This window comes from Procambarus clarkii, chromosome 67, assembly GCF_040958095.1.
Source record: "Procambarus clarkii isolate CNS0578487 chromosome 67, FALCON_Pclarkii_2.0, whole genome shotgun sequence".
Taxonomy (NCBI): domain Eukaryota; kingdom Metazoa; phylum Arthropoda; class Malacostraca; order Decapoda; family Cambaridae; genus Procambarus; species Procambarus clarkii.
Window position 1 is genome coordinate 8,692,174 of NC_091216.1, and position 27,689 is coordinate 8,719,862.

Genomic DNA, 27,689 nt, shown 5'->3' on the forward strand with positions numbered 1-27,689 from the left:
ATAAAAGGTGGCCACACATATAGTCAGAAGACGACACTACCACGGTCCCTCCCTCAGCATTACTCATCCCACCATAGAGCACAGCACTGACCAGCGGTGCTGTGAGCTTATGCTGCACGCACGCCAGCCTTGGTGGCTCGCTCAGTACTGACACTCTCACACTCAGGAATGTTGGCCACGATTTTTTTTCTAGGTGGCGTCTGCCAACTATCGGTCATGGCTGCACTATAGCTGCCCCTATCCCACGCGGGTTTTTAAATTAAAGCGCTAGACCCTAAAACAGCTATTAACCCTTAAAGTGCGCATCACGTCATATGACGTGGTAGACGTTGTTCCAGTCAACTGCACATCACGTCATGTGACGTGTTGGAGTACTACACAAGATTTAAACGGCCCGCGGATACACGGGGTTCACCACACCTTCATCAGGGCTCTTGTAAACAGACGCCACTTTAAAAAAAAATCGTGGGCCAAACTCCCGGGTGTTAGGGGCTTCAGTATTGAGTGAGCAACCAAGCCTGATGCATGCAGCATGAGCTAACAGCACTGCTGTTCAGCTTGTGACCACAGCATCGCTTAAAAATGCCATAATATACTTGTTCATGCCATTATGTAGCGATGATTTTATTACAGAAGACCCCTGACTGTGATAAAACTGACCAGGGTTTTGATAATAGCAGGATTGTGGTGATATTTAGCGCTGTGCTTCATGGAGGGAGGAGTAATGCTGTGGGAGGGGAGGGTAGTGGCGTTGTCTTCTGACTGTGTGGCCACCTTTATTGACTGCACTCACCATACCAGCTTAGTGGTTCGCTATGGTGAACACAAGTGTAGATACTTATATATAACATGTGTATGGAGGGTATAAACAGCAAGAGGAGAAGGTTGGGAGCCGCCATTTTGCTGAGGGCGGTGGCGTCGTCTGCACGACGCCACCGTGCAGACGACAGTGTTGTTTACTGGTTACCACGATGGTCTTTGGGCACCATACCTGTTTACTTGTACAAGTATGGTGAATAAAACAGGTAGATATTTATATATAATGTGTGTATATAGCGTAATAACACCACAAACAGTATTGTTGGAGTAGAAATATTAGTGCGTCTGGCCTTGAGGGCTGCAGCCATCAGCTGACTGTGAGGTCCTACGTCTTTGTGCCTTTACTCACCATACAAGCTTAGATGTACAGTTATGGTGAACAAAACATGCGAATACTTATATATAACATCTGTTTATAAAAGTAAAAACAGTATGGTGGGTGGAGAATGGTGGCAAGTCAGGTGAGGTGAGAGAGGGAGGGAGTGGCAGCCAGTGGCGGCCTTGAGGGCGGCAGCCATCAGCTGACTGTGAGGTCCTACGTCTTTGTGCCTTTACTCACTATCCAAGCTTAGATGTACAGTTATGGTGAACAAAACATGTAAATACTTATATATAACGTCTGTATATAAAAGCAAAAACAGTATGGTGGGTGGAGAATGTGGGTGAGTCAGATGACTTGAGGGAGGGTGTGAGTGGCTGGCTGGTACACGGCGGTCACTCCTCGTTACTTTTTGACTCATAATAGCAACATAGTGGTTCATTATGGTGAACAAAACATGCAGATACTTATATATAACCTGTGTATATAGTGTAATAACCGACAAAGTATTTGTTCACTGATTGATGAACATAATTGAATCAACAATATGCACACTATATTTTTGAGTACAGCGATGATTCACTCATTTTATTATATAAATATATCAAACTACACACTATTGAATAATATTACAGCAAAAAAACTATGAAAAATCAATCAGAGACATTGAAATAATTAGGTAATTATCTCTTTGTGGCAACTCCGGCCTGACAGCTGGCGAGCAACAGACCGCCTGGGACGAACGCTCAGTCAGCGCCTATTTTTTGCCACACTTTCCTGCCCTATAGCGGCCAATATATGCCACTTACGATTTTTTTATTATTTTTCCCGTGATCAGTGAACACAATCAGTGAACACAAATTGGAAGAAATTTTATTTTTTTTTTTTCAAAATTACATGCGCCTGTGGGGAAGAAAGGATATTATACCCCTAGCATGTTAAGGGTTAATGTATTGCGAGGTATCGGTAATGTTACTCAAATCATCTATATATGTATTGCGCAGCCTAAGAGTTAAGAGTTAACTTCTCAGCTCCATCACGGCTGAAGTATGTCACATATAATATTTTTGTTTAGTTTTCTGTAATCAGAGACTGCATTTTAACAATATAAGAAGAAAAAATAATTTTTTTGCAAAGAATTTATTTTCGGCTCACAGAGGGAATGTCATATTTTAAGGCTGTGCAGCATAGTGGTTAACCCCTTAACTGCGTTGCCTCCAAATATGACACCCCCGCAGTGCGCAGGAAATAAATTCTCTGGAAAAAATTCTTTTTTCTTTTTAAAGTGTCAGAAACCCTTCCCTCAGTATGGGTATGTAGAAAAAAAATCGAAATTGTACTTACTTTGGTTGCTATGGGGTCCGTAAGTTGGGGCGTGCCGTCATCATTCCCTGTTCGCCCGTGACGTACGCTCTCGGAGCCAGTAGGGCGCTCGGGGCGGGGCGTGCAAGTTGCCGCGAATATATTTTCGTTCATTTTTTTTTGCACAGTTCCAAATACATTTTATTTGTTTTTACGTGCTAATCCTATGTATAGTGAACATGTACACTATATTATGGCAGTAAAACATCCGTACTGTCCGAAGAAACTGTGTTACGTGCATGACACTTGTGTACACATATGCAGCACATATTTACTATGTATCATGCTAATTTATGTATATATACAATCTATTTACACACTATACACTGTCACACACTATATACATTTACCATCAACACATTCAGAACATCGCGTAGCAGCTGCTTCGTATGGGCCAATAGCAGCTGCCTCGTATGGGCCAATAGCAGCTGCCTCGTATGGGCCAATAGCAGCTGCCTCGTATGGGCCAATATGAGCTGCCTCGTATAGGCCAATAGGAGCATTTGGCGATGAACACATTCAGAACACCTCGAGTGAGAGCAGCCACACCCAGCCTGTCTCCCTCACTCCAACATCTTACTCGCCAACATTGCTCCTCCCACCATACTGTTATAGTTCTTATTACACATGTTCTATATACCTATCTACATGTTTTATTTACCAGAACTATGCAAGTAAGCCGGTATTGTGTCGAAACAGTACAGTGGCCACCATACACTGCATGAAAAATCACACAGCAGACGACGCTACGATTACGTCACCTCCCTCACCAAAATAGCTCCTCTCGGCATTCTCCTGTTGCTGTTCTTACACTATATAAACACACTATATATACCCATGTACATATGCTTTGCTCATTGCGAACCACTAAGCTAGTATGGTGAGCAAAACAAGAGTGGCAGCCACACACAATGAGGCTACCTCAATTCTCGCCCTCCCTCCCTCACCAAAATTCCTCCTTCCACAATACTACGCACAACGCTAATTATAACCACAATCCTGCTATTATCACAATCCTGGTCACTAATTCCTGTAAATGAATAATTGACCACACGTTTATTTTGAAAAGGAACCTAAGAAATCATTTGAAGATTCCTAGATGTACGAAATAATGCTGTGGTGCTGTGGCTAGCGCTGTGAACATCGTGAACAGCATTGAATCACTGGTATTTGAACATTGTACCCAGTCATTATCACACTCAGGCTCTTCTACAACACTATCATAGCTAAATAATACAAGTTAAATATATATTTTGACATTATTAGGCGACGCTATGGTCACACGCTGAACAGCAGTGCTGTGCGCTCATGCTGCGAGCGCCAGCCTTGGTTGCTCACACACTACTGAGGCTCCCACACCTGGGAATGTGGATCACGATTCTTTTTTAAGATGGCGTCTGTTTACAAGAGCCCTGAGGAAGCTGATGTGAACCCCATGTAGCCGTGGGAGTTTTGAATGGAACGTGAAAACTACAAATACCCGGAGGCGCGTTGCGCAAACCAGACGTGAGCCTGCAGGCGCGTTGCGCAGTTTAAGGGTTAAACTACATTATAACATGTTTTCCAGTCACGAAATGTACGTGGAGTAGTCTCTTTTCATCACATTTAAGCACCCTGTTATATCTTTTTAGAGAGGATCTTTCTCCCAGAGGCAAATTATGCCACTGCTGATCTGGCAGGAGCTTAAAACCATAATCCCTTTCAACAAAACCAGTATTTCTCCAAAATCATTCCCTTCCCTTCTCTACATTGCATAGGGTCCTACCAGAAAAGTGAGTTTCATTACATTCAATGCTTAATTTTTATTTTCAGTTGCCTGGACCTGAAGACTTTGTTGTGGAGAAATCACCTGCAAAAGCTAAAGACTGCTTTGGTGTAAGTGTATTACTGTATTCTTGAATATAAAGGTCCTGTATGACATTATTACTTTGAGTTGCCCAGCATGCGTGCCCCAGCCAATGCCAAGGTGGGCCTGGCGTTTCCTGGGAGTGTGCACCCACACTAAAACGTGTATATTCTTTCCAGTGTTCTGTCCTCTATTTGGGTACTACATCGTTCATTTTGGTATCAAATTGTTCGCAATCTAATAGTAATGGTGCGCATTTTAAAACTTAGTCCCATCATAATCGAACAATAAATGGAATTTTAAAAAATACAGTACAGGGGTACCTCGGTTTAAGAATTTAATCCGTTCCTTGAGACAGCTCATAACCCGAAAATTCATAAACCAAAGCTAATTTCCCCCATGAGAAATAATGGGAAATGAATTAATGTTCCTGACTCCCAAAAAACTTCACTTCAAACAAAATTTTATACTTAATTCACCCATATCTTAACCCTTAAACTGCGCATGGCATATATATATGCCATGAGTAATATGTCCCACGGTGCGCATGGTGTATATATACGCCACAGGATGCTAGGCACGATTCAAATGGCCCGCGGCTACACGGGATTCACATTAGCTTCCTCAGGACTCTTGTAAACAGACGCCATGTTTAAAAATAATCGTGGGCAATATTCTCCAGTGTGAAAGCCACAGTACTGTTGGAGCAACCAAGGCTGGTGCACGAAGCATGAGTGAACAGCATTGCTGTTCAACTAGTGACCACAGCATCGCCGAAAAATGTCAAAATAAATATATAACTGCTATTATTTAGCAATGACAGTATTACAGATGACCCATGACTGTGATGAAAATGTCCAGGATTGTCAGGATTGTTGTGATAATTAGCGCTGTGGGAGGAGTAATGCTGAGTGACGGAGGGAGATAGCATTGTTTACTGTGTACTGGCCACTTGTTATTGTCTGCATTCACCATACCAGCTCAGTGGTTCTCTATGGTGAACACAAATGTAGATACTTACATAAAATGTGTGTATTAGTGTAATAACAGCAAAAGAATTATGTTGGGAGGAGCCATTTGGGTGACAGAGGTAGCGTCGTCTGCATGACTTGTCTGGCTGTGTAGAGGGTGGCCGCTATGCTCTTTGGGCACCCTACAAGCTTAGGTGTACAGTTACGGTGCATACAACATGTAGGTACTCATATATAATGAGTGTGTGTATATAGTGTAATAACACTGCAAACAGTATTGTTGGAGGAGAAATTTAGTACGTGTGACCTTGAATGAGTGAGGGAGCCGCCAGCTGACTGTGTGTAGCGACAACTCTTAGTGCCTGAACTAACTATATCAGCTTGTACAGTTGTGGTGAACAAAACATATAGATACTTATATATAACGTCTGTATATAGTGTAATAACACCACAAACGGTATTGTTGGGGGAGAAATTTAGTGCGTGTGACCTTGAATGAGTGAGGGAGCCGCCAGCTGTGTGTAGTGACAACTCTTAGTGCCTAAACTAACTATATCAGCTTAGTTGTACAGTTGTGTTGAACAAAACATGTAGATACTTATATATAACGTCTGTATATAGTGAATAAAATATAAAACAGGATGGTGGGAGGAGAAAGTGGGCGAGTGAGGCGTTGTTGAAGGAGTGGCAACGAGTGGCTAGCTGGTGTGTGGCTGTCACTCCTCATTGCTTTTCAACTCGCAATACCAACTTAGTGGTTCATTATGGTGAACAAAACATGCAGATCTTTATATATAACCTGTGTATAGAGTGTAATAACAGCAAAACTATTTGTTTATTGTTTTTTGAACATAATAATTGAATCACTAATATGCACACCATACTTTTGAGTATAGCGATAATTCACCAATTTTTATTATATAAATATATCACAATACACACTATTGAATAATATTACTGCAAAAAACTAAGAAAAAATCTATCAGAGACATTGAAATAATTAGGTAATAATATCTTTGTGGCAACTCCCACCTGTCAGCTCGGCTGACGCTGACCGCCTCTGACGACCACTCTGTCAACGCCCACATTTTGCCAGACTTCCTCAGCCTATTGCACCCGAAATATGTCACCTTCGTTTTTTTTTTCCTGTGCTCAGGGAACACAAATTAACATTTTTAGAAGACGAAATAATTTTTTAGAATTTTTTTTTCTTGTGCACAGGGGTGTAAATCTCCTCAACGATCCCTTAGCAGCTTGAGGGTTAACTTTAAAAGTATGTTCAACTTATTACTTACCTTGGCTGATGACTCCTGTTGGCATATAGAAAATGGTGAGGAGGGGGGAGGAGGAGAAGTGTTACTGTTTGGAAGGGGAGTTCCCTTCCATGATAACATCAGGCAGTGAAGATTTTTCTGGATAGCACTCTCTGGCATGTTTTGCCTGCATACCACTAGGACCTGCTTGTGGCTCACTGCTTGCTTGTCTTACTAAGAATCTGTCTAATGACACTTGTTTTTCCCTACGTTTTAACACTTATCTGTAGTAAGACATCACATTGTCATTTAAAAGGTCAATGCAACGGCCTGCTACAGCTTTATCTGGGTGAGTTTTTTCAACAAAACTTTGCAGTTCTTCCCGTGCTTAACACATTTTCTTAATGAGGAAGGGACATCCTCTACTGCATCTACTCACAACTATTTTCTTAGGTTGAACCCTACCACTGGCTTTCTTGGGATCCATGGCGAGATATATAATAACAACATTTATGCTCAAATGGCCAAAAATCCAACAAAAAATAGTGAGATTTAACTTGCAAAGCAGGATTAAAACGCAAAACCGAGCGGAGCGAGAGAGTGTGTGTGTCTTGTGTACTATATAGGAGTAGTACTGTTGAGCTACCTGGCGCGAGGCACTGGTAAACTGAGGCGCGATCACCATGCCACCACGAGCTAGATCGGCCTGTACGCATATTAACTAACTCGTAATTCGATGCAATGCTCGTATCCTGATGCAAATTTTCCGAACAAATCGGGCTCATTACCCGAAAAACTGGTAAACAGGGACGCTCATAACCCGAGGTTCCACTGTATTGTAATTTTGGACACTAATTGCGTCTCCATCAAACCTCCGTAGAGTTAATTAACCCTTGGGCCACTAAGGCCCATTTTGCCCTCAACACCCACAGGTGCAACAAAAAAAAAAAAATCCAAAAAATTCTTTCGTCTTATAAAAGTGTTCATTCGTGTTCCCTGATCATGGGAAAAAAAATCGTAGGTAGCATATTTAGGGCACAATTGGGCGGGGAAGTCTGGCAAAAAAAGAGGCATTGACAGAGCAGTCGCCAGACGAGGTCTGTTCCGCCCGAGCTGTCAGGTGAGGGTTGTCACAAAGATATTATTACCTAATTATTTCAATATCTCTGATTTCTTCTGTATTTTGCAATAATATTATTCATTAGTGTGTATTGTGATATATTTACATAATAAAATGTGTGAACTTAAAATTATTGTGTTCATATTATTAATTCAATTATTATGTTCATAAAACAATAAATAAATAGTTTTGCTGTTATTACACTATATACACACATGTTATATATACGTATCTGCATGTTTCGTTCACCGTAACGAACCACAAAGTTGGTATTGTGAGTCAAAAAGCAACGAAGAGTGGCCTTCACTCACCAGCCAGCCAGCCACTCGCCACCACTTCCTCACTTGCCAACATACTCCTCCAACCATACTGTTTTTGCTTTTATTCACTATACACAGACGTTAAATATAAGCATCTATATGTTTTGTTCACGTAACTGTACATCTAAGCTCGTATGGTGAGTTCAAGCAATAAGTGACGTAGCTACACACACACAGTATGCACTCACGGAGACAAAACTTGAAGATGTAATTTTAAATGAGGTCATATTCCCAAGGGGCTACTCAATTTGGAGACGGGACAGAAAAATTAGGAAAGGCGGTGGCGTTGCTGTGCTGGTAAAAGAACACCTAAAGGTGAAGGAAATAATGACTGCCAATCCACAAGAAGTTGACATAATAGCACTAGAGACCTGCTATGAGGATGATAAACTAATGATGATAAATGCATATAGTCCACCGCCAAGCAGCACATGGTCAAAGGAGGAGCTAGATAGTAAACGTGAAGGTCTTATAACAATAATGAGAGAGATTATAGCGAGAGCGGATAACGATAGATCACGACTGTTGATAGTCGGTGACTTCAACTTGAAATCCATAGACTGGGAAGCATATGAAGCTAAAACAGAAGATTTTTGGACCTGTAAATTTGTAGACCTCATCCTGGAAACATTCTTGTATCAACATGTTAAACAAGCTACGAGGATGAGGGAAGGGGACGTTCCCTCCATGCTAGATTTGATATTTACCAGGAAGGAGGAAGAGATATTTGACATTCAGTACCTTCCTCCCTTGGGTAAAAGTGACCATGTCTTTTTGGGAATAAAGTATGCAATGCGTTATAAGCTGGAAGAAAATAAGGAGGTTGAAGCAGTTGAAAAACCAGACTTCAGGAGAGGACATTATGGTGACCTTAGAAATTTTTTTAGTGAGTATAATTGGACAGACTTGATGCTAGGCAAGGAAGTGAATGAGATGTATGGCAAGTTTTGTGAAATATATGATAAAGGCACAAAAAAATTTATACCAAAACAGAGATGCAGAACTAGGAAACAGGATTGGTTCAATAGAAATTGCGAGAGGGCTAGAGACCGAAAGACACAAAAATGGAATCAATACAGGAAGAGGCCGAACCCCCAAACATACCAGCGATACAAAGATGCGAGAAACAACTACACGGCAGTGAGGAGAGAGGCAGAAAGAAATTTTGAAGAAGGGATTGCGGACAAATGTAAAACAGAACCAGGTCTATTCTATAAATTCATAAACAACAAATTGCAGGTAAAGGATAATATTCAGAGGTTGAAAATGGGAAATAGATTCACGGAAGATGAAAAGGAAATGTGTGAAACACTAAACGAAAAGTTCCAAAGTGTGTTTGTACAAAATGAAATCTTTAGGGAACCAGATACAATAAGAATTCCAGAGAACAACATAGAACACATAGAGGTGTCTAGAGACGAAGTGGAAAAAATGCTCAAGGAGCTCGGTAAGAACAAAGCAGCTGGCCCAGATGGCGTTTCACCATGGGTTCTGAGAGAATGTGCATCTGAGCTCAGCATTCCACTTCACCTGATCTTTCAGGCATCCCTGTGTACAGGAATCGTAGCAGACGGGTGGAAACAGGCTAACATAGTTCCAATCTACAAAAGTGGCAGCAGGGAAGACCCCCTCAATTATAGACCTGTATCATTGACAAGTGTAATAGTGAAAGTATTGGAAAAACTAATCAAAACTAAATGGGTAGAACACCTAGAGAGAAATGATATAATATCAGACAGACAGTATGGTTTTCGATCTGGAAGATCCTGTGTATCGAATTTACTCAGTTTCTATGATCGAGCCACAGAGATATTACAGGAAAGAGATGGTTGGGTTGACTGCATCTATCTGGACCTAAAAAAGGCTTTCGACAGAGTTCCACATAAGAGGTTGTTCTGGAAACTGGAAAATATTGGAGGGGTGACAGGTAAGCTTCTATCATGGATGAAAAATTTTCTGACTGATAGAAAAATGAGGGCAGTAATCAGAGGCAATGTATCAGAATGGAGAAATGTCACAAGTGGAGTACCACAGGGTTCAGTTCTTGCCCCAGTGATGTTTATTGTGTACATAAATGATCTACCAGTTGGTATACAGAATTATATGAACATGTTTGCTGATGATGCTAAGATAATAGGAAGGATAAGAAATTTAGATGACTGTCATGCCCTTCAAAAAGACCTGGACAAAATAAGTATATGGAGCACCACTTGGCAAATGGAATTTAATGTTAATAAATGTCATGTTATGGAATGTGGAATAGGAGAACATAGACCCCACACAACCTATATATTATGTGAGAAATCTTTAAAGAATTCTGATAAAGAAAGAGATCTAGGAGTGGTTCTAGATAGAAAACTATCACCTGAGGACCACATAAAGAATATTGTGCAAGGAGCCTATGCTATGCTTTCTAACTTCAGAATTGCATTTAAATACATGGATGGCGATATACTAAAGAAATTGTTCATGACTTTTGTTAGGCCAAAGCTAGAATATGCAGCTGTTGTGTGGTGCCCATATCTTAAGAAGCACATCAACAAACTGGAAAAGGTGCAAAGACATGCTACTAAGTGGCTCCCAGAACTGAAGGGCAAGAGCTACGAGGAGAGGTTAGAAGCATTAAATATGCCAAAACTAGAAGACAGAAGAAAAAGAGGTGATATGATCACTACATACAAAATAGTAACAGGAATTGACAAAATCAACAGGGAAGACTTCCTGAGACCTGGAACTTCAAGAACAAGAGGTCATAGATTTAAACTAGCTAAACACAGATGCCGAAGAAATATAAGAAAATTCACCTTCGCAAATAGAGTGGTAGACGGTTGGAACAAGTTAAGTGAGAAGGTGGTGGAGGCCAAGACCGTCAGTAGTTTCAAAGCGTTATATGACAAAGAGTGCTGGGAAGACGGGACACCACGAGCGTAGCTCTCATCCTGTAACTACACTTAGGTAATTACACTTAGGTAATTACAGTCAGCTGGTGGCTGCTGCCATTAATGGTTCAAGGCCAGATACACTAATATTTCTCCTCCAACAATACTGTTTGTGGTGTTATTACACTATATACACATTATATATAAGTATCTACATGTTTTACTCACCATACCTGTACAAATAAACTGGTATGGTACCCAAAGACCATAGTGACCACCAATAAACAACATGACAAGTCATGCAGACGACGCACCTCCCTCACGAAAATGGCGGCTCCCAACATACTCCTATTGCTTTTATTTCACTCTATACACACGTTATATATAAGTATCTACATTTGTGTTCACCATAGCGAACCACTAAGCTGGTATGGTAAGTCCAGTCCATAAAAGGTGGCTACACACAGTCAAAAGACGACGCTACCACACTCCCTTCTTCAGCATTACTCATCCCACCATGAAGCACAGCGCTAAATATCACCACAAACCTGCTATTATCAGAATCCTGGTCAGTTTTATCACAGTCAAGGGTTTTCTGTAATATCCTTCTGTAATCCTATTATTTATCATTGCTAAATAATAGAAGTTACATATATTTTGACATTTTTAGGTGATGCTGTGGTCACAAGGCTGATCAGCTGTGCTGTGAGCTCATGTTGCGTGCATCAGCCTTGGTGGCTCACTCAATACTGACGCTCTCACACCCAGAAATCTTGGCCACAACTTATTTCCTAGGTGGCGTCTGCCAACTATCGGTCGTGGCTGCACTATAGCTGCCCCTATCTCACGCGGGGTGTTTAAATTAAAGCGCTAGACACTAAAACAGCTATTAATGTATTGCGTGGTTCTGGTTTTGTTACTCAAATCATCTATATATGTATTGCGCAGTCTAAAGGTTAAGGACGCAATATCCATCGGTGCAAGCTCAAAGTGTTAACCTCCGTGCAGTGCCACATATATTGTGACATTCTGGTGGTGCATAAAAAATAAAGTGTTCCCCAAGAATCATTTTTTCTTTGTAAATTGTTAAAAAAAAAAATTCTTTACCTGAACATGTACATATACAAAAAATAACAACTTACTTTGGCTGTGGGGACATCGAGAAAGTGCGATGTGATGTCATCAGTGTCTATGCACCCATGCGTGAAGCTCCCCCATAGGCATTTGCGTAGACCATTCAAAACTCATGAGTTGCCACAAATATATATCTATTCTTTTAAATGCATTTTCAATGCTTTATAATTAGTTTTTCTGGGGGGAGCCCCGTCGGCTCCCCGGAGCTATCCAGGCTGAATGGATATGTATAACTTTCTGGCACCAGTCAATGCATGGAGTTCTTGCCTACCGGGTACCACGAGCCAGAACCTGGCCCCCCTCTAGAGAGGCACGAGGAGCAATGGCCTATAGAGACCCGTCTTGAGATTGGGAGCATTCTATGTCTGCCATCGACCGGAATAGGCACCCAGAAAGGTAGGCGCCCCAAAACAAACCCCTATTCTGGTAAACTATTGCGACCGAAGACCGAACAGGTGGACAGAACTCCCCAAACAAAAATTAGCTAACCAGCATGACGTCATCATGTCACCGTGCTGCCGTCTGCGCAATTCCCCCCCCCCGCCCTCCTCGGGAGGGGGAAGGGGGGAGCCCCAGACCCCCACCATCGGCTACCCAACCATTAGTTCTTAGGCTGATGGGATCTGGTGCGGTCGTGCCTCTGGCTCCTGTTTTCCGTTGCAGTTCTGTGCCTTCCGGTGGTGTGTGGGCCAGGAGTGATATTCCACGGTGCTCGGGCTGTATGCGCCTAGGGTCACCTTCACTAGGTGCCCTGTAAGTACTGCCCTTGGGGCTTAGGGCCACCTTCCCTGGGTCACCTTGGGGTCTACCTCCGCTGTGCCGTGTACTGCTCGGTACTTGGCCCGCCCTTGGGGTCAGCTGGGTTTTTTTCTTGCCGTTGTCTGTCTCTGGGTAGGGGGTAGTTTTCGTCACTGGCAGGGGTGCGGGGTACTGCACAGCTAGTTTTCACCATTAACAGTGGCCGGCTCTGTTCCACTCGGGTGCATTGTCCTCTTGCGGGGTTTTTCTTTTGTTTTTGTTTTCTGCCTGGTGGGGGGGAGGGTCTGCCTGGTGGGGGGGGAGGGTCTGCCTGGTGGGGGGGAGGGTCTGCCTGTTGGTTCCCCCATCGCTGTTCTTGGGGTTTGTCTAATTCTTTATTCCTCCAATTTGTGTTGGTGGCACCCCCCCCCCCCCGCTTGGCCCCCGTGAGTGTACACATCCCGGGGATTCAGCTATAGCAGTTTGTTTGGTAGTTTTGGGTGCCGGTTCGCAGTACCCTGCCTGGGCCTCCCTTAGCGTGTTACCAAGGCTACGGGCCCTGGAAAACCCCACGGGGGGCTCTGTGGTCTGATGGATGTGACCCCTGAGTCCCCCCCTTGCGTCCTGCGAGTTGCTCTGGGTTGGGTTGCTCTGTCCCCCTTGTCTCAGGGGGACACTCACCGGTTTTGCCTCCGCCATGATGCCTGTTGGGTTGGTGATTGTTTTGACCCGGAGTCGTGCGATGTGTGTTGTCTGTACATTCTCCAGTTCACCCAGGCTACTGTGCCTGATATGCGGGTGAGGGCAGCTGAGGCGTTGCATGCTCGCTTTAGGTTGCTGCAACGCGCTAGGTTAGTTGCTGCCCCGGATGCCCTGAGACTGCCCCATTTTAGTTATAGGGACCCGGACTTTGGGGTGGGAGTCGCTCTGGCTCTAGTTCCATCCACCCCTCCGAGTCGTTCCCCTTCTGTTGCCTGTTCGCCCCCCCCCCCCCCCTCCTTGCTGCCGGCTCCTAAACGTCTGAGGGTTTCGGAGCCACGGCTGGGTTTAATTGGTTGTGAGACTCGGGCGGTCTCCGGGGTGTCCCCTTCTGGGGCGGTGGCAGAGGCATTCGAGCCTGGTCCTTCTGCCGGAGCTTCTGGGTCTGGCCAGTGGACCCCCTTTGTTTCTGCTTTTTCGACTGCTCCCACCTTTTCTTTGGGGGTGGGGGCTCAGGAGGACTGCTCGGCCCCAGGCCCTCTGGGCGAAGTTCCTGGGGTTGGGGAGGGGTTGTCTTGGGGGCCTTGTGCCCCGTTGGACCCCGCCTGGGTTTTTCTACCCTCTGAGCGGGGCTTGGTGTTACAAGGAGAGGGGTTCTCTTTCGCTCCCTCCGTGTACGAATTGGATTTGGTGTCCACCCCTCCCCGGGTTCGGTTCCGTGATCCCGTGGGTTCTTTGGTTCCGTTTTTCCAGAGGTTTCCGGCTTCCCGTGTTCCGTCTTCGGAGGTATGGGAGGCCTTGGCGGCTTACCTCCTGCATGACCTGGATTATGACTTCATGATGGATCTGCGTTCCTTCGTGTATGGATCCCCTGGTTCGTGCTGGTTTCGTTATGAAGTTCAGGAGTCGTCCTGGTTAGCAGACTGTCCTCTCTTTTCGTTAGAGGCTTGGCACACGTTCTGTCGGTCCCGCGCGCTTGAGTGGCGAGAGGTTTCTACGGCGTTGCAGGTTTTCCTGGGGGGCGCCTTCGAGCATCTAAATGCTTGTTTGTTCGCCCCTGCCCTTCCGCGGGATGTTGGTGTCGTGCAGCTTCACGTGCAGGTTCCTTCCCTCTCGACTGCCTTGATTTCAGAGGATTTGCGGACTCATGGCCTGCTTGCTTCGACTCTGCGTTTCTTTTCCCTCCTTGAGCTGTCCTCAGATTGACTCGAGTTGGATGTGGGAGCGCTTGGGCCTGCTGCCAGGTCCGGTGCGCTGCCCTCTGCGGTTCGGGCGTCGTCTGCTTTGTTGAAGCCCTTCGCGCCCATCCTGCATGATGCGGTTTCGCGGTTCTATGCTTCTCGCCTCACGTGTCGTCAGGTGGTGCTGGCTTCCTCCTTGGAGTTCGCCTGGTCCCTGGCTCTTCGTTTGTCTTCGCCCTTTTGTCCATTGCTGTTTGCGAAGTCTGCTGTGGTGCAGTATCTGCAGGCGGCCTCGGTACGTTGTCGGCCTATGTCTGAGTTGTTGCTGCTCCGGGGGGCTTGCAGGGGGCCTTCCCGGAAGGGTTGTGCCAGGGCTCGGGGTTTTTTTCGTCGGGGTAGGCCTTTGGTGCCAGATTCAGGACTGGCGGCGCCTTCAGTTTCGGCTGTTGCTGGACGGAGTGGGGTCCGTCCTATTCGCCGCTTCGGTTCTCGCAAGGCGCGTCGGCCCTTTCACGGTTCATCCCATTGATGGAGCGATGGGAGGGCGGCTCGCCCAGTTTGATCACGCCTGGTCCCACGATTCGTGGGCTTTTCAGGTCGTTTTGTGCGGCCTGTGGTGGCGTTGGGTGGCTCTTTCTCCCTCGGGGGGGTTCCGGGCTGGCGGGGCATGCCTCTTCTCCTGCCTTCTGTCGGGTCATCTCGGAGTGGGTTCGCTTGGGCGTGGTCGAAATGACGTTGTCCCTCAAGTGGGTTTCCCGCCTGTTTCCGGTCCCAAAACAGGACTGCACGGACCTCCAGTTCATTTTGGACTTGTCCCATCTGAACCCGTGGGTTTTGTGCCCCACCTTTCGGATGACTACGCTGTCCCAGGTCTGTCTTCTTTTGGAAGGGTGCACTTGAATAGTGTCCCTGGACCTCAAGGACGCGTATTGGCACGTCCCGGTTCATCCGGGGTTCAGGGACTGGCTCGGTTTTGTTGTGGGGCGTCAAGGTTACTGCTTTCGTTGTCTTCCCTTCGGGTTGAATCTGGCGCTTCACGTTTTCACATGCTTTACTCGGGTTGTGGTGACCCACTGGCGTATGCTAGGTGTGACGATAATCTTTTTCAAGAGAGATTGAGCCTGCTCTTCCCTACTTTAAGTTACGCCAAAGACACAAGTATAAGATGCTACATTCAAGATACGTCACCAGTAGCACAAAACGTTTTGACCAGGAGGCAAAACGTATCCAAGATCCCCATACTCCACACACCCTCCACGCGCCGGCTCGTCATCAAACCAGCTTGCCTGCCTCTGATTGGCGACTCGTCAGCCGCGCACCTGCACACAGCACTTCAGCGCTCTCTACACGAATCGACATCTGAGCCTGACCAGCAATCCACTTCAGAATATTCCTTGTGCTCTTAAGGTTGACACCTCTCTCTGGCATACTCGCTCATTAGCTCGTATACAAAGGGAGGTTTCAGCCATAGCCGATATTTCTCAGGACCATTTTAACATTGTATTTTGTATTTCACATTGTCTTTGAATTTTCTTTATTATTTAACTGTAATTTAACTTCCCGAGATTTGTCTTTATTTTCATTTATGTTTAAAGTAAATATATTAAAGTTTCATTGTTCATATTTTGTGTTTTACGTGTTCCTCCCTCTAACTTACCACAGACAACAGGCAAGCAGTCTATATTTTGTTTAAAGTGTGACCAGGCTTTGACACCTGCCATTGGAGGACTGCCGAACATCAACACTCCAACACTTTCCCGTCACAACACTGTTCAGGTGCTGGCCTATCTCGATGAGTGGCTGGTTTGGGCTCCCAGCCAGTCCGCGTGTCTGCTCGCCAGGGATTTGGTTCTTTTCCAGCACGCCGGGTTCGGGTTCTTGGTGAACTGGAGGAAGTCCCATCTGGTTCCCTCTCAGGTTCGGTCTTGGCTGGGTCTGGTTTGGGACGCTCGCGCTGCTTCTTTGTCTCTTCCTCCGGCGGCTCTCTTGCGCCTGCGGTCCCGCCTTCGCCTGTTTCTGAGGGGTTCCCGGGTCACGAGGCGGTTGCTCGAGAGTTTGTGCGGGAGCCTAAACTTTGCCATGATGGTCTACCCGCCGGGTCGGGTGTGGCTTCGTCGGCTGTTCTGGTTCCTTTGGGGCCGGCCCTTCCGCCTCTCTCGCGATCATTGGGTTCGACCTCCTGGGGCTTTGCGTCGGTTGCTACGTCGACGGCTTCCTCTTCGGGTTTTTCGGGGTTCGGTGCCTTGGCGCCTTCCCGAACCCTTGCTCGATCTGTGCACGGATGCGTCGTCTCTTGGCTGGGGTTTTGTGACTAGTGCTCACCAGGCCGCCCAGGGGCGGTGGGGTCCATCCTTCCGTCGGGCTCACAGCACAGTTCGGGAGTTCGCGGCGGTGTGGATGCTGCTCCGGAGGATTCGAGTCGCTCGCGGGTCGATGACCGGACTCCATTCGGACTGCTCCCCAGTGGTTCATTGTTTGAACCGCAGGGGTTCGATGCGGTCCTTGGCTCTTTGGGGCTGGTCGCTTCGGGTGACTCATCTGCTGAGTTCTCGGGGTTTGGCTCTCCTGGCGGTTCATGTCCGGGGGGAGGGGAGTGTCCAACGTCCTGGCGGACGTCCTGTCCCGGTTCTGTCCCCTTTCCATGGAACGGACGGTCGATGCCAACTCCTTCAGTTGGCTGTGCCGGACGTTAGGGACTCCGGATGTGGATCTCTTTGTGTCGGCGTGGTCAAGGCATCTCCCGGTGTACGCGGCGCCCTTTCCCGACTGCGAAGCCGTCGGGGTCAACTCCTTCAGGCAGGACTGGGCGAGGTGGGGTTACCTGTACCTCTTTTCCCCGGTTCCGCTGTTGCTCCAGGTCCTGACTCGCTTGGAGACTTACCGAGGTCGAGTTGTTCTTCTGGCTCCTTGGTGGCCGGCCCAACCTTGGTTTCAGGCGCTGCTTGCTCGGTGTCCGAGCCCGAGGGTCCTCCCGCAGCTCCGCCTCTTTCAGCAGATCGGTCCAGCCCTGTACGACGCTGGTTCGATCTTTTCCTCGAGTCTTCACATGTGGTGTTTTTGACTCGGGTTTATCATTCCTTGTATGGTGCGCAGGTGGCTTTGTTGTTGGTCTCCCACCTGCGTGCTTCGTCTCAGCGGCAGTATGAGGTTTCCTGGTGGTCCTTCCAGTTTTTCCTATCTCTGCGTCGGTGTTCCTCGGTCTCTGATAGGGTTGTTCTGTCCTTTCTCTCTTGGTTATTTCAGGACCGTCGTCTTATGCCGAATACTGTTGCTTCGTATCGTGCGGCGTTGGCGGAGCCGCTTCAGCCTGCTTTCAGTGTTGATGTTACTTCCGCCCCGTTTCGCAAGTTGCGTCGTGCGTTGTTTCACCTCCGGCCTGCCCATGCGCCGCCTGAGCCATCTTGGTCTTTGGACCGCGTGCTCTCATTTCTCTCTTTTCCTCGGTTTGTTGTGGCCCCTTCCGTTCGGGATTGTTTTTCTAAGGCTCTATTCCTGTTGGCATTGGCCTCGGGGGGTCGGGTTGGAGAGCTTCATGCTCTCCTCCGGCGCCTAGGTTTCTGCTCTTTCGGTTCTGGTGGCCGTTATGTTCGCTTGCAGCTGTCTCCCTCTTCTCTGGCGAAGAATGAGACAGCTGCGTTCCGGAGGGGGCCGTGGGTTGTTGATGCTTGGTTGATCAGGCCTGGGGTGTATCATGTGTAGTGTCCGGTTGTGGCTCTCCGCCATTATTTGTGCACCACGGCTTCAGTTCCCGAGGATGCGCTCTGGGTTTGTCCGGTTTCCCTTCCTCCCTGTTCCCGGGCTCGGGTCTCTCAGGTTGTCCGCAGGGTTATTAAGTGTAGCCAGCCTGCGGTTTTTCCCCGGGCCCACGACGTTCGTAAATTTGCTGCTTTGGCGGCTGTCTTTGGCAACATGTCTTGGGTGGACATTCGGGCCTGTGGTTTTTGGAGATCGAACAGGGTCCTGGCCACTCGCTACCTGGTGAATGTTCCTGGGCCTCGTCGGGCCTGCGTTGCTTTGGGTCGGCAGTTGCAGCCAGTTGTCTCGACTTCGCGTTGAGGAGTGAGGACGGACCGCCACCCGGGTAAGTCCCTGGTTTTTCCTTATCTTTGGGTAGTTAGCTCCTGGGAACCGACGGGGCTCCCCCCAGAAAACCAGCGTTGAATGTAATGAAACGCCATTTTCTGGGTGAGTCGCGAAGGCTCCCGGCATCTCTCCCTCCCTCTGGTCGGCGGTGTTTTTCGCATTTTTGACATCCAGCCTAAGAACTAATGGTTGGGTAGCCGACGGTGGGGTCTGGGGTTCCCCCCTTCCCCCTCCCGGGAGGAGGGGGGTGCGTAGACGACGGCACGGCGACATAATGACGTCATGCTGGTTAGCTAATTTTCGTTTGGGGAGTTCTGTCCACCTGTTCGGTTTTCGGTCGCAATAGTTTACCAGAATAGGGGTTTGTTTTGGGGCTCCTACCTTTCTGGGTGCCTATCCCGGTTGATGGCAGACGTAGAATGCTCCCAATCATAGGGGGGGGTCTCTATAGGATATTGCTCCTTGTGCCTCTCTAGAGGGGGCCAGGTTCCGGCTCGTGGTCCCCGGTAGGCAAGAACTCCATGCATTGACTGATGCCAGAAAGTTATACATATCCATTCAGCCTGGATAGCTCCGGGGAGCCTCCGGGACTCACCCAGAAAATGGCGTTTCATTACATTCAATAATGGTTTTTTATTGTATACGATGCGCATTTGTGTCCTTTACAATATGTATACTGTAGAACGTTTATAACATTCCAAGGAACTGTTATACATGTGTCACTAATGTGTCTACAACAAATGTTCATTGGCACAATATTACTTGTCAATATTCAATATATTTACAATATGTACACTTTAACAAACAGTCTAAACGTCTAAATGAGACCAGGAACGAAGAAGGAATCAATTCTTTTTTTTCTACAAAGTGATAGGGGTAGGCAAGCGAGTAAAATGGTATAAAAAGGCAAACCAACAAAATCGCTAGAGAAAGATGGTGTATAGAAGAATTACCCATGGTTTGTTGGCCATGGGTAAACAAAAACAAACAGCGGCACCATTGGCTACATCGGTGCAACTGTTCCCAGAGACATTACGAAAACCGAAAGCGAGTGAAGAATAAGGAGAGATGGAACATGTTCCTGAAAATTTTATACACCAACATAGATGGAGTGAGATCAAAGATACTGGAGTTAAGTGATGTAATACAGCTGCAGATGCCAGACATTGTTGCACTCACAGAGATGAAACTTGAAGATGATATTTTAAACGAGGTCATATTCCCAGGGGCTTCTCACTTTGGAGATGGGACAGAAAAATTAGGAAAGGTGGTGGTGTTGCTGTGCTGGTGAAAAAAACATCTAAAGGTAAAGGAAATACTGATTGCCAATCCATGAAAAGTTGATGTAATAGCTCTAGAGATCTGCATTCAGGAAGATAAACTAATGATCATAAATGCATATAGTCCGCCGCCAAGCAACACATGGACAAAGTAGGAACTGAATAATAAACGAGAGGGGGTCTTATAACAACAATGAGAGAGTTTATAGCGAGAGCGGAGAAAGATAGATCACGACTGTTGGTAGTCGGCGACTACGACTTGAAATTCATAGATTGGGAAACATATAAAGCTAGAACAGAAGACTTTTGGACCTGTAGATTCGTAGACCTCTTTCTAGAAACATTCTTGTATCAACATGTTAAACAAGCTATGAGGATGAGAGAAGGGGATGTTCCCTCCATGCAAGATTTGATATTTACCAGGAAAGAGGATGAGATATTTGACATTCAGTACCATCCTCCATTGGGTAAAAGTGACCATGTCTTTTGGGGAATAAAGTATGCAATGCGTTATAATCTGGAAGAAAATAAGGAGGTTGAAGGAGTTGAAAAACCTGACTTCAAGAGAGAACATTATGGGGACCTTAGAAAATTTTTTAATGAGTATAATTGGACAGACTTGTTGCTAGGCAAAAAAGTTAATGAGATGTATGTCAAGTTTTGTGAAATATATGATAAAGACACAAAATTTTTTATTTCAAAGCAGAGATGCAGAACCAGGAAACAGGATTAGTTCAACAGAAATTGCGAGAGGGCCACTGACCAAAAGACACAAAAATGGAATCAATACAGGAAGAGGCCAAACCCCCAAACATACCAACGATACAAAGATGTGAGAAACAACTACACGGCAGTGAAGAGAGAGGCAGAAAGAAATTTTGAAAAAGGTATCGTGGACAAATGTAAAACAGAACCAGGCTATTCTATAAATTCATAAACAACAAATTGCAGGTAAAGGATAATCCAGGGATCCAGAGAACAATATAGAGCACATAGAAGTGTCTAGAGACGAAGTGAAAAAACTGCTCAAGGAACTAAGTAAGAAAAAAGCAGTTGGTCCAGATGGAGTTTCACCATGGGTTCTGAGAGAATGTGCACCTGAGTTCAGCATTCCACTTCAACTGATTTTTCAGGCAGCCCTGTGTACAGGAGTCGTAGCAGATATGTGGAAAAAGGCTAACATAGTTCCATTCTACAAAAGTGACAACAGAGAATACCCCCTCTATTATAGACCTATATCATTGACAAGTGTAATAGACAAAATTTTGAAAAATTTATTAAAAGTAAATGGGTAGAACACTTGGCAAAAAACGATATAATATCAGAAGGACAGTATGGTTTACAATCTGGAAGATCCTGTGTAATAGATTTACTGTACTCAGTTTCTATGATCGAGCCACAGAGATTTTACAGGAAAGAGATGGTTGGGCTGACTGCATCTGTCTGGACCTAAAAAAGGCTTTCAGGAGAGTTCCACATAAGAGGTTGTTCTGGAAACTGGAACATGTAGGAGGGATGACAGGTAAGCTTCTAACATGGATGAAAAAAATTTTAACGGATAGAAAAATGAGGGTAGTAATCAGAGGCATTGTATTTGACTGGAGAAATGTCGCAAGAGGAGTACCACAGGGTTCACTTCTTGCGCCGGTAATTTTCATTGTCCACATAAACGATCTACCAGATGGAATACAGAATAATATATACATGTTTGCTGATGATGCTGAGATAATAGGGAAGATATGAAACTTAGATGATTTCCATGCTCTTCAAGAAGACCTGGACAAAATAAGTATATGGAGCACCACTTGGCAAATGGAATTTAATGTGAATAAATGCCATGTTATGGAATGTGGAATAAGAGAACATAGATCCCATACAACCTATAAATTATGCGAGGAATCTTTAAAGAATTCTGATAACGAAAGAGATCTTGGGGTGGTTCTAGATAAAAAAAACTGTTACCCGAGGCCCATATTAAGAAGATTGTGCGAGGAGCCTATGCAACACTTTCTAACTTCAGAATTGTTTTTAAATACATGGATGGAGAAATACTAAAGAAATTGTTCACAACTTTTGTTAGATCAAAGCCAGAAGCAACAGCGGTTGTATGGTGCCCATATCTTAAGAATCACATCAACAAACTGGAAAAGGTGCAAAGACATGCCACTAAGTGGCTCCTAGAACTGTAGGACAAGAGCTACGAGGAGAGGTTAGAGGCATTAAATATGAAAAACCTAGAAGATAGAAGAAAAAGAGGCAATATGATCACTATGTACAAAATAGTAACAGAAATCGATAAAAGTGATAGGCAAAAATTCCTGAGACCTAGAACTTCAAGAACAAGAGGTCATAGATTTAAACTAACGAAACAAAGCTGCCAGAAAAATATAAGAAAATTCACTTTTGTAAACAAAGTGGTAGATGGTTGGAACAAGTTAGGTGAGAAGGTGGTGGAGGCCAAAACCGTCGGTAATTTCAAAGCTTTATATGACAAAGAGTGCTGGAAAGACAGGACACCTTGAGCATAGCTCTCATCCTGTATCTTCTTAGGTAATTACAGTATTACACATCATGGGGAATGTAAACACACCAACAGAAGATTGTTTCAAAAGATTCTCACCACAAGATATAAGAAAAGGAACTTTTCTTGACAGGTCAGATATACAGTAATTGAGGATATATAAAAGAAGTATGAAGAAAAAGTGCTTAAATTGGAAGAGGACAATGGAGCTCTCAGGAGTGAGCTTTGCACTCTAAAGGAAGTATTCTTCAGCAAGGTAAGATTATTACTGCACTAACGGACAAGGTAACAAATCAGGAGGAACAAATCAAGGAACTAGTGAAAGAAAATGAGGTATGGAAGGTGAAGAATGGTGACTTTGAAAAAATAAATAAGAAAATAGACTGATATGGTGAACAATTCCAAGGGGCCCTGAGGGCTAACATAGAGTTAGGTAAGGATCTGCAACTGTAAAGTTCATTGACAACTCGCATAGAGGTTAATAAAGAACTGATTACTATAAAGAAGAAATAAAAGAGACGTATATGCAAGTTGTAAAAGAGAGAGACGATTAACCCTTAAATGGTGCCTGGCTATTTAGCATGTGTCACCCACAGGCGCATACCAAAAAAAAAAAAATTATATTATCTTCTAAATCTGTTAATTTGTGTTCACTGATCATAGGAAAAATAATAAAAAAATCGTAAGTGGCATATATTACTTGCTATAGGGCGGAGAAGTCTGGCAAAAAACAGGCGCCGACTCAGCGTGTGTCACAGACAGTCTGTTGCTCGCCAGCTGTCAGGCCGGAGTTGCCACAAAGAGATAATTACCTAATTATTTCAATGTCTCTGATTTTTCGTAGTTTTTTCCTGTAATATTATTCGATAGTGTGTAATGTGATATATTTATATAATGAAATGAGTGAATCATCGCTGTACTCAAAAATATGGTGTGCATCTTGTTGATTCAATTATGTTCATCAAACAGTGAAAAAATACTTTGTCGGTTATTACACTGTATACACAGGTTATATATAAGTATCTGCATGTTTTGTTCACCATAACGAACCACTAAGTTGCTATTATGAGTCAAAAAGTAACGAGTGACCACCACACACCAGCCAGCCACTCACTCCCTCAACACCTCACTCGCCCACATTCTCCTCCCACCATACTGTTTTTGCTTTTATTCACTATATACAGACGTTATATATAAGTATCTACATTTGTGTTCACCATATCGAACCACTAAGTTGGCATGCTGAGTGGCAGTGGCAGCCCACCACTGGCTGCTACTTCCTCCCTTAAGTCACCTGACTCACCCACATTCTCCTCCCACAACACTGTTTTTGCTTTTATTCACTATATACAGACGTTATATATAAGTACCTACATTCGTGTTCACCATAACGAACCACTAAGTTGGCATGCTGAGTGGCAGTGGCAGCCCGCCACTGGCTGCCACTACCTCCCTCACCTCACCTGACTTGCCACCATTCTCCTCCCACCATACTGTTTTTGCTTTTATATACAGACGTTATATATAAGTATTTACATGTTTTGTTCACCATAACTGTACATCTAAGCTTGTATGGTGAGTAAAGGCACAAAGATGTAGCTACTCACACAGTCAGCTGGTAGCGGCTGCCCTCAAGGCCAGACGCAATAATATTTCTCCTCCAACAATACTGTTTGTGGTGTTTTATATGCTATATACACACATTATATATAAGTATCTACCTCTTTTATTCACCATACTTGTACAAGTAAACTGGTATGGTGCCCAAAGACCATAGTGGTCACCAGTAAACAACATGACAAGTCGTGCAGACGACTCACCTCCCTCAGGTCCGTCTAATTACCGCAAACTACCACAAGCTACACAAGCTTCACAAAGCTTCCTGGCACTACGTTAGTAATGAATAAATATGATAGGTTAGGCTGACCTAACCAAACCAAACCTAACCTAACCTAACCTAACCTAACTGACGCTTGGATCGTCGACTTGATTTGGTGTCACCAGCTCTTTATTTTCATCTAATTTCTTTATAAAAAGATACTTTTTCAGATTAAAATGATGTTTTTTCGTGTTGTACATTCAGCACCAACATTATAATGAGTAAATATATCATATTTATTCGTTACTAACGTATTGCCAGGAAGCTTTGTGAAGCGTGTGTAGCTTGTGGTAATTAGACAGACCGCCTCCCTCACCAAAATGGCGGCTCCCAACCTACTCCTATTGCTGTTATTACACTCTATACACACGTTATATATAAGTATCTACATTTGCGTTCACCCTAGTGAACCACTAAGCTGGTATGGTGAGTGCAGTCAATAAAAGTTGGCCCCACACAGTCAGAAGATGACGCCACCTACGTCAGGTCCGTAGCTCCTTGCCACAAGCATTACTCCTCCCTCCATGGAACACAGCGCTAAATATCGCCACAATTCTGCTATTATCAGATCCTGGTCAGTTTTATCACAGTCAGGGATCTTCTGTAATACTATTATCGCTAAATAATAGCATGAACATATATATTTTGACATTTTTAGGCAATGTTGTGGTCACAAGCTGAACAGCAGTGCTGTGCGCTCATGGTGCATGCGTCCGCCTTGGTGGCTCGCTCAATACTGAAGCTCTCACACCCAGGAATGTTGGTCATGATTTTTTTCTAGGTGGTGTCTGTCAACTATCGGTCGTGGCTGCACTATAGCTGCCCCTATCCCACACGGGGCATTTAAAATAAGGCGTTAGACACTAAAACCGGTCCGTCTAATTACCGCAAGCTACCACAAGCTACACAAGCTTCAATAAGCTTCCTGGCAATACATTAGTAATGAATAAATATGATATATTTACTCATTATAATGTTGGTGCTGAATGTACAACACGAAAAGACATAATTTTAATCTGAAAAAGTATCTTTTTATAAAGAAATTAGACAAAAATAAAGAGCTGGTGACGCCAAATCAAGTCGACGATCCAAGCGTCGGTTAGGTTAGGTTTGGTTAGGTTAGATTAGGTTAGGTTAGGTTGACCTAACCTAACCTAACCTAACCTAATATAACCTAACCAAACCTAACCTAACCGATGCTTGGATCGTCAACTTGATTTGGCGTCACCAGCTCTTTATTTTCGTTTAATTTCTTTATAAAAAGATACTTTTTCAGATTAAAATTATGCTTTTTCGTGTTGTACATTCAGCACCAACATTATAATGAGTAAATATATAATATTTATTCATTACTAACATATTGCCAGGAAGCTTTGTGAAACTTGTGTAGCTTGTGGTAGCTTGCGGTAATTAGACAGACCCACTAAAACAGCTTTTAATGTATTGCGCGGTTTTGGTTTTGTTACTGAAATCATCTATATATGTATTGCGCGGTTTAAGGGTTAATAGCTGCGCGCACAGTGTTAAAACCCCTCAGCTGCGCATCACATCATTTGATGAGTTACCTAAATATGACCAGACTTTGCATCACATCACATGAAGTAGCAAGGAACTTCCTAGGATATAAGTCTTACAAACACAAGGGATTCCCAGTTGCTTCCTCAGACCTCCAGTAATAATCCCCCAATTTGAAACAAAAAAAAATCCTCAATCCCTCACTTTCCTTCTAAATGTTGTTGTTGTTGTTGCTTAAGATTCAGCTACTGGAAACAAAACGTTCCAAGTAGCACGGGCTATGGTGAGCCCGTAGTGGACTTACCTGGCACAGGAGTGGGGCTGTAACTTTTTGGCATTTCCTGCTAACTGCCTTCTAAATAAATGAGCTTCATGTATGGCAACATCACCATCCAGTGTCGGAACATGCAGGGAGGCCATACTAGGAGCCACTGAACTTTTATCAATAGCAAATGAGTGATTACCATTATTTATTTCAGGCAAAATATGTGCTAAATCTAGTTATAAGATTTAGGCTATATAAAGGCTTATTAATATATATATTATTATTATGTATGCAGTGCAGTCAGTAATGTGCCGTGCAGTTAGGCCAAAACCATATATGATATGTGCAGTGGAATGGTTAGCTTGAATCTATGGCCTCTTGTTTTTTATGTTTCAGGTTTAAAATATTCCTTGGTGTCAATTGTGTCAATTCATGTCACTATTTTGTACTTGGTGATCATAGTGCCACTTTCCATTCTATCTTCCAACTTTGACATATTTACTTCCTTTTTCCTCTTCTTTTTCCAGTTCTAGAAATCATTTTGTTCATTCAGGTACTTTTTGAGATATGGACACCATTTTTCTCCTGCATATTCCAATTTTGGCCTCACAATTATCGAGTAGTGTGTTTGTGTTCAATAACCACTTGGGGTACAGAATGCCTATATTAATACTTATGATTATTCAATATTAGTAATCAAAAGAATCAGAATTCATGATATGGTTTTATCTACAGATTAAGTTTGAATGCGAGGTTTGCCTGGAAGACTATGACACTGAGGAACGACGCCCACGGTCCCTGAGCTGTGGTCATTCTCTCTGCACAAGCTGTATCACTGAAACACTTATGAGAGGTGTTCTGAAATGTCCGTTTTGCCGCAAAATTCACATGCCTGAAGTCAGACTGGCATCAAATGTTCCAGTTAACTTCATTGTTGATAGTGTAATTCAAGGGCACTCTTCATAACAGTGCAGTAGGGAATGCATTCAGTGTAATACAGTTATGTATCAATATGTATCACTTAGTTTGATACAGTATGCATCATGTAAGAAGGTGCTAAATTGTCATGTAAAGCAATTTTAAAATTGCTTATCATTGATTATGTACTCAAATATGTAATTATATCATATTAAATAACTATTATAGTCACATTGTAGTCACAGGACAAGAATATTTTTTTGTCTTCCATACTTTGTGATGTCTAAGTCTCCATTTATTGATTACTCTTAGAAAGGATCAGTTTTTCATAAATTGGCATTTCTGCAAAATTTCACATTTATTAATAAAAATGTTGAGAATACAGTGCAATTATCTATTACCCCAATGAACCTCACTCTTATCAAATTCCTGAATGCTTCGAACAAATTATATTCAGTTCATATTGTTCAAAGGAACATACAAATGTCCAGTTAAATGAGGATTATTCATCTAAGATGTTGCAGAGGCCAAGCGTCAGGAAGCAGCTGTGTTTTTATCATTCTTGATCCACCTAATCAAATTGTAAA

The 27,689-nt window shown here is 44.2% G+C and overlaps 1 protein-coding gene across 3 annotated transcripts in view; it reads left to right on the plus strand.

Moving 5' to 3' along the window:
• Positions 1 to 27,484, plus strand: part of LOC123767772 (osteoclast-stimulating factor 1) — a 202,839-nt gene extending 175,355 nt beyond the window's left edge. For 2 of the 3 annotated variants that reach the window (XM_069310330.1, XM_045757819.2), the window contains exons 5-6: positions 4,313 to 4,375; positions 26,920 to 27,484. In XM_069310330.1, the coding sequence (XP_069166431.1) occupies positions 4,313 to 4,375; positions 26,920 to 27,150 (294 nt within the window). In that variant the 3' untranslated portion in view covers positions 27,151 to 27,484. The remainder of the gene's footprint in view (positions 1 to 4,312; positions 4,376 to 26,919) is intronic. The other variant, XM_045757820.2, reaches the window with a different exon arrangement.
• The last annotated feature ends 205 nt before the right edge of the window (positions 27,485 to 27,689 follow it).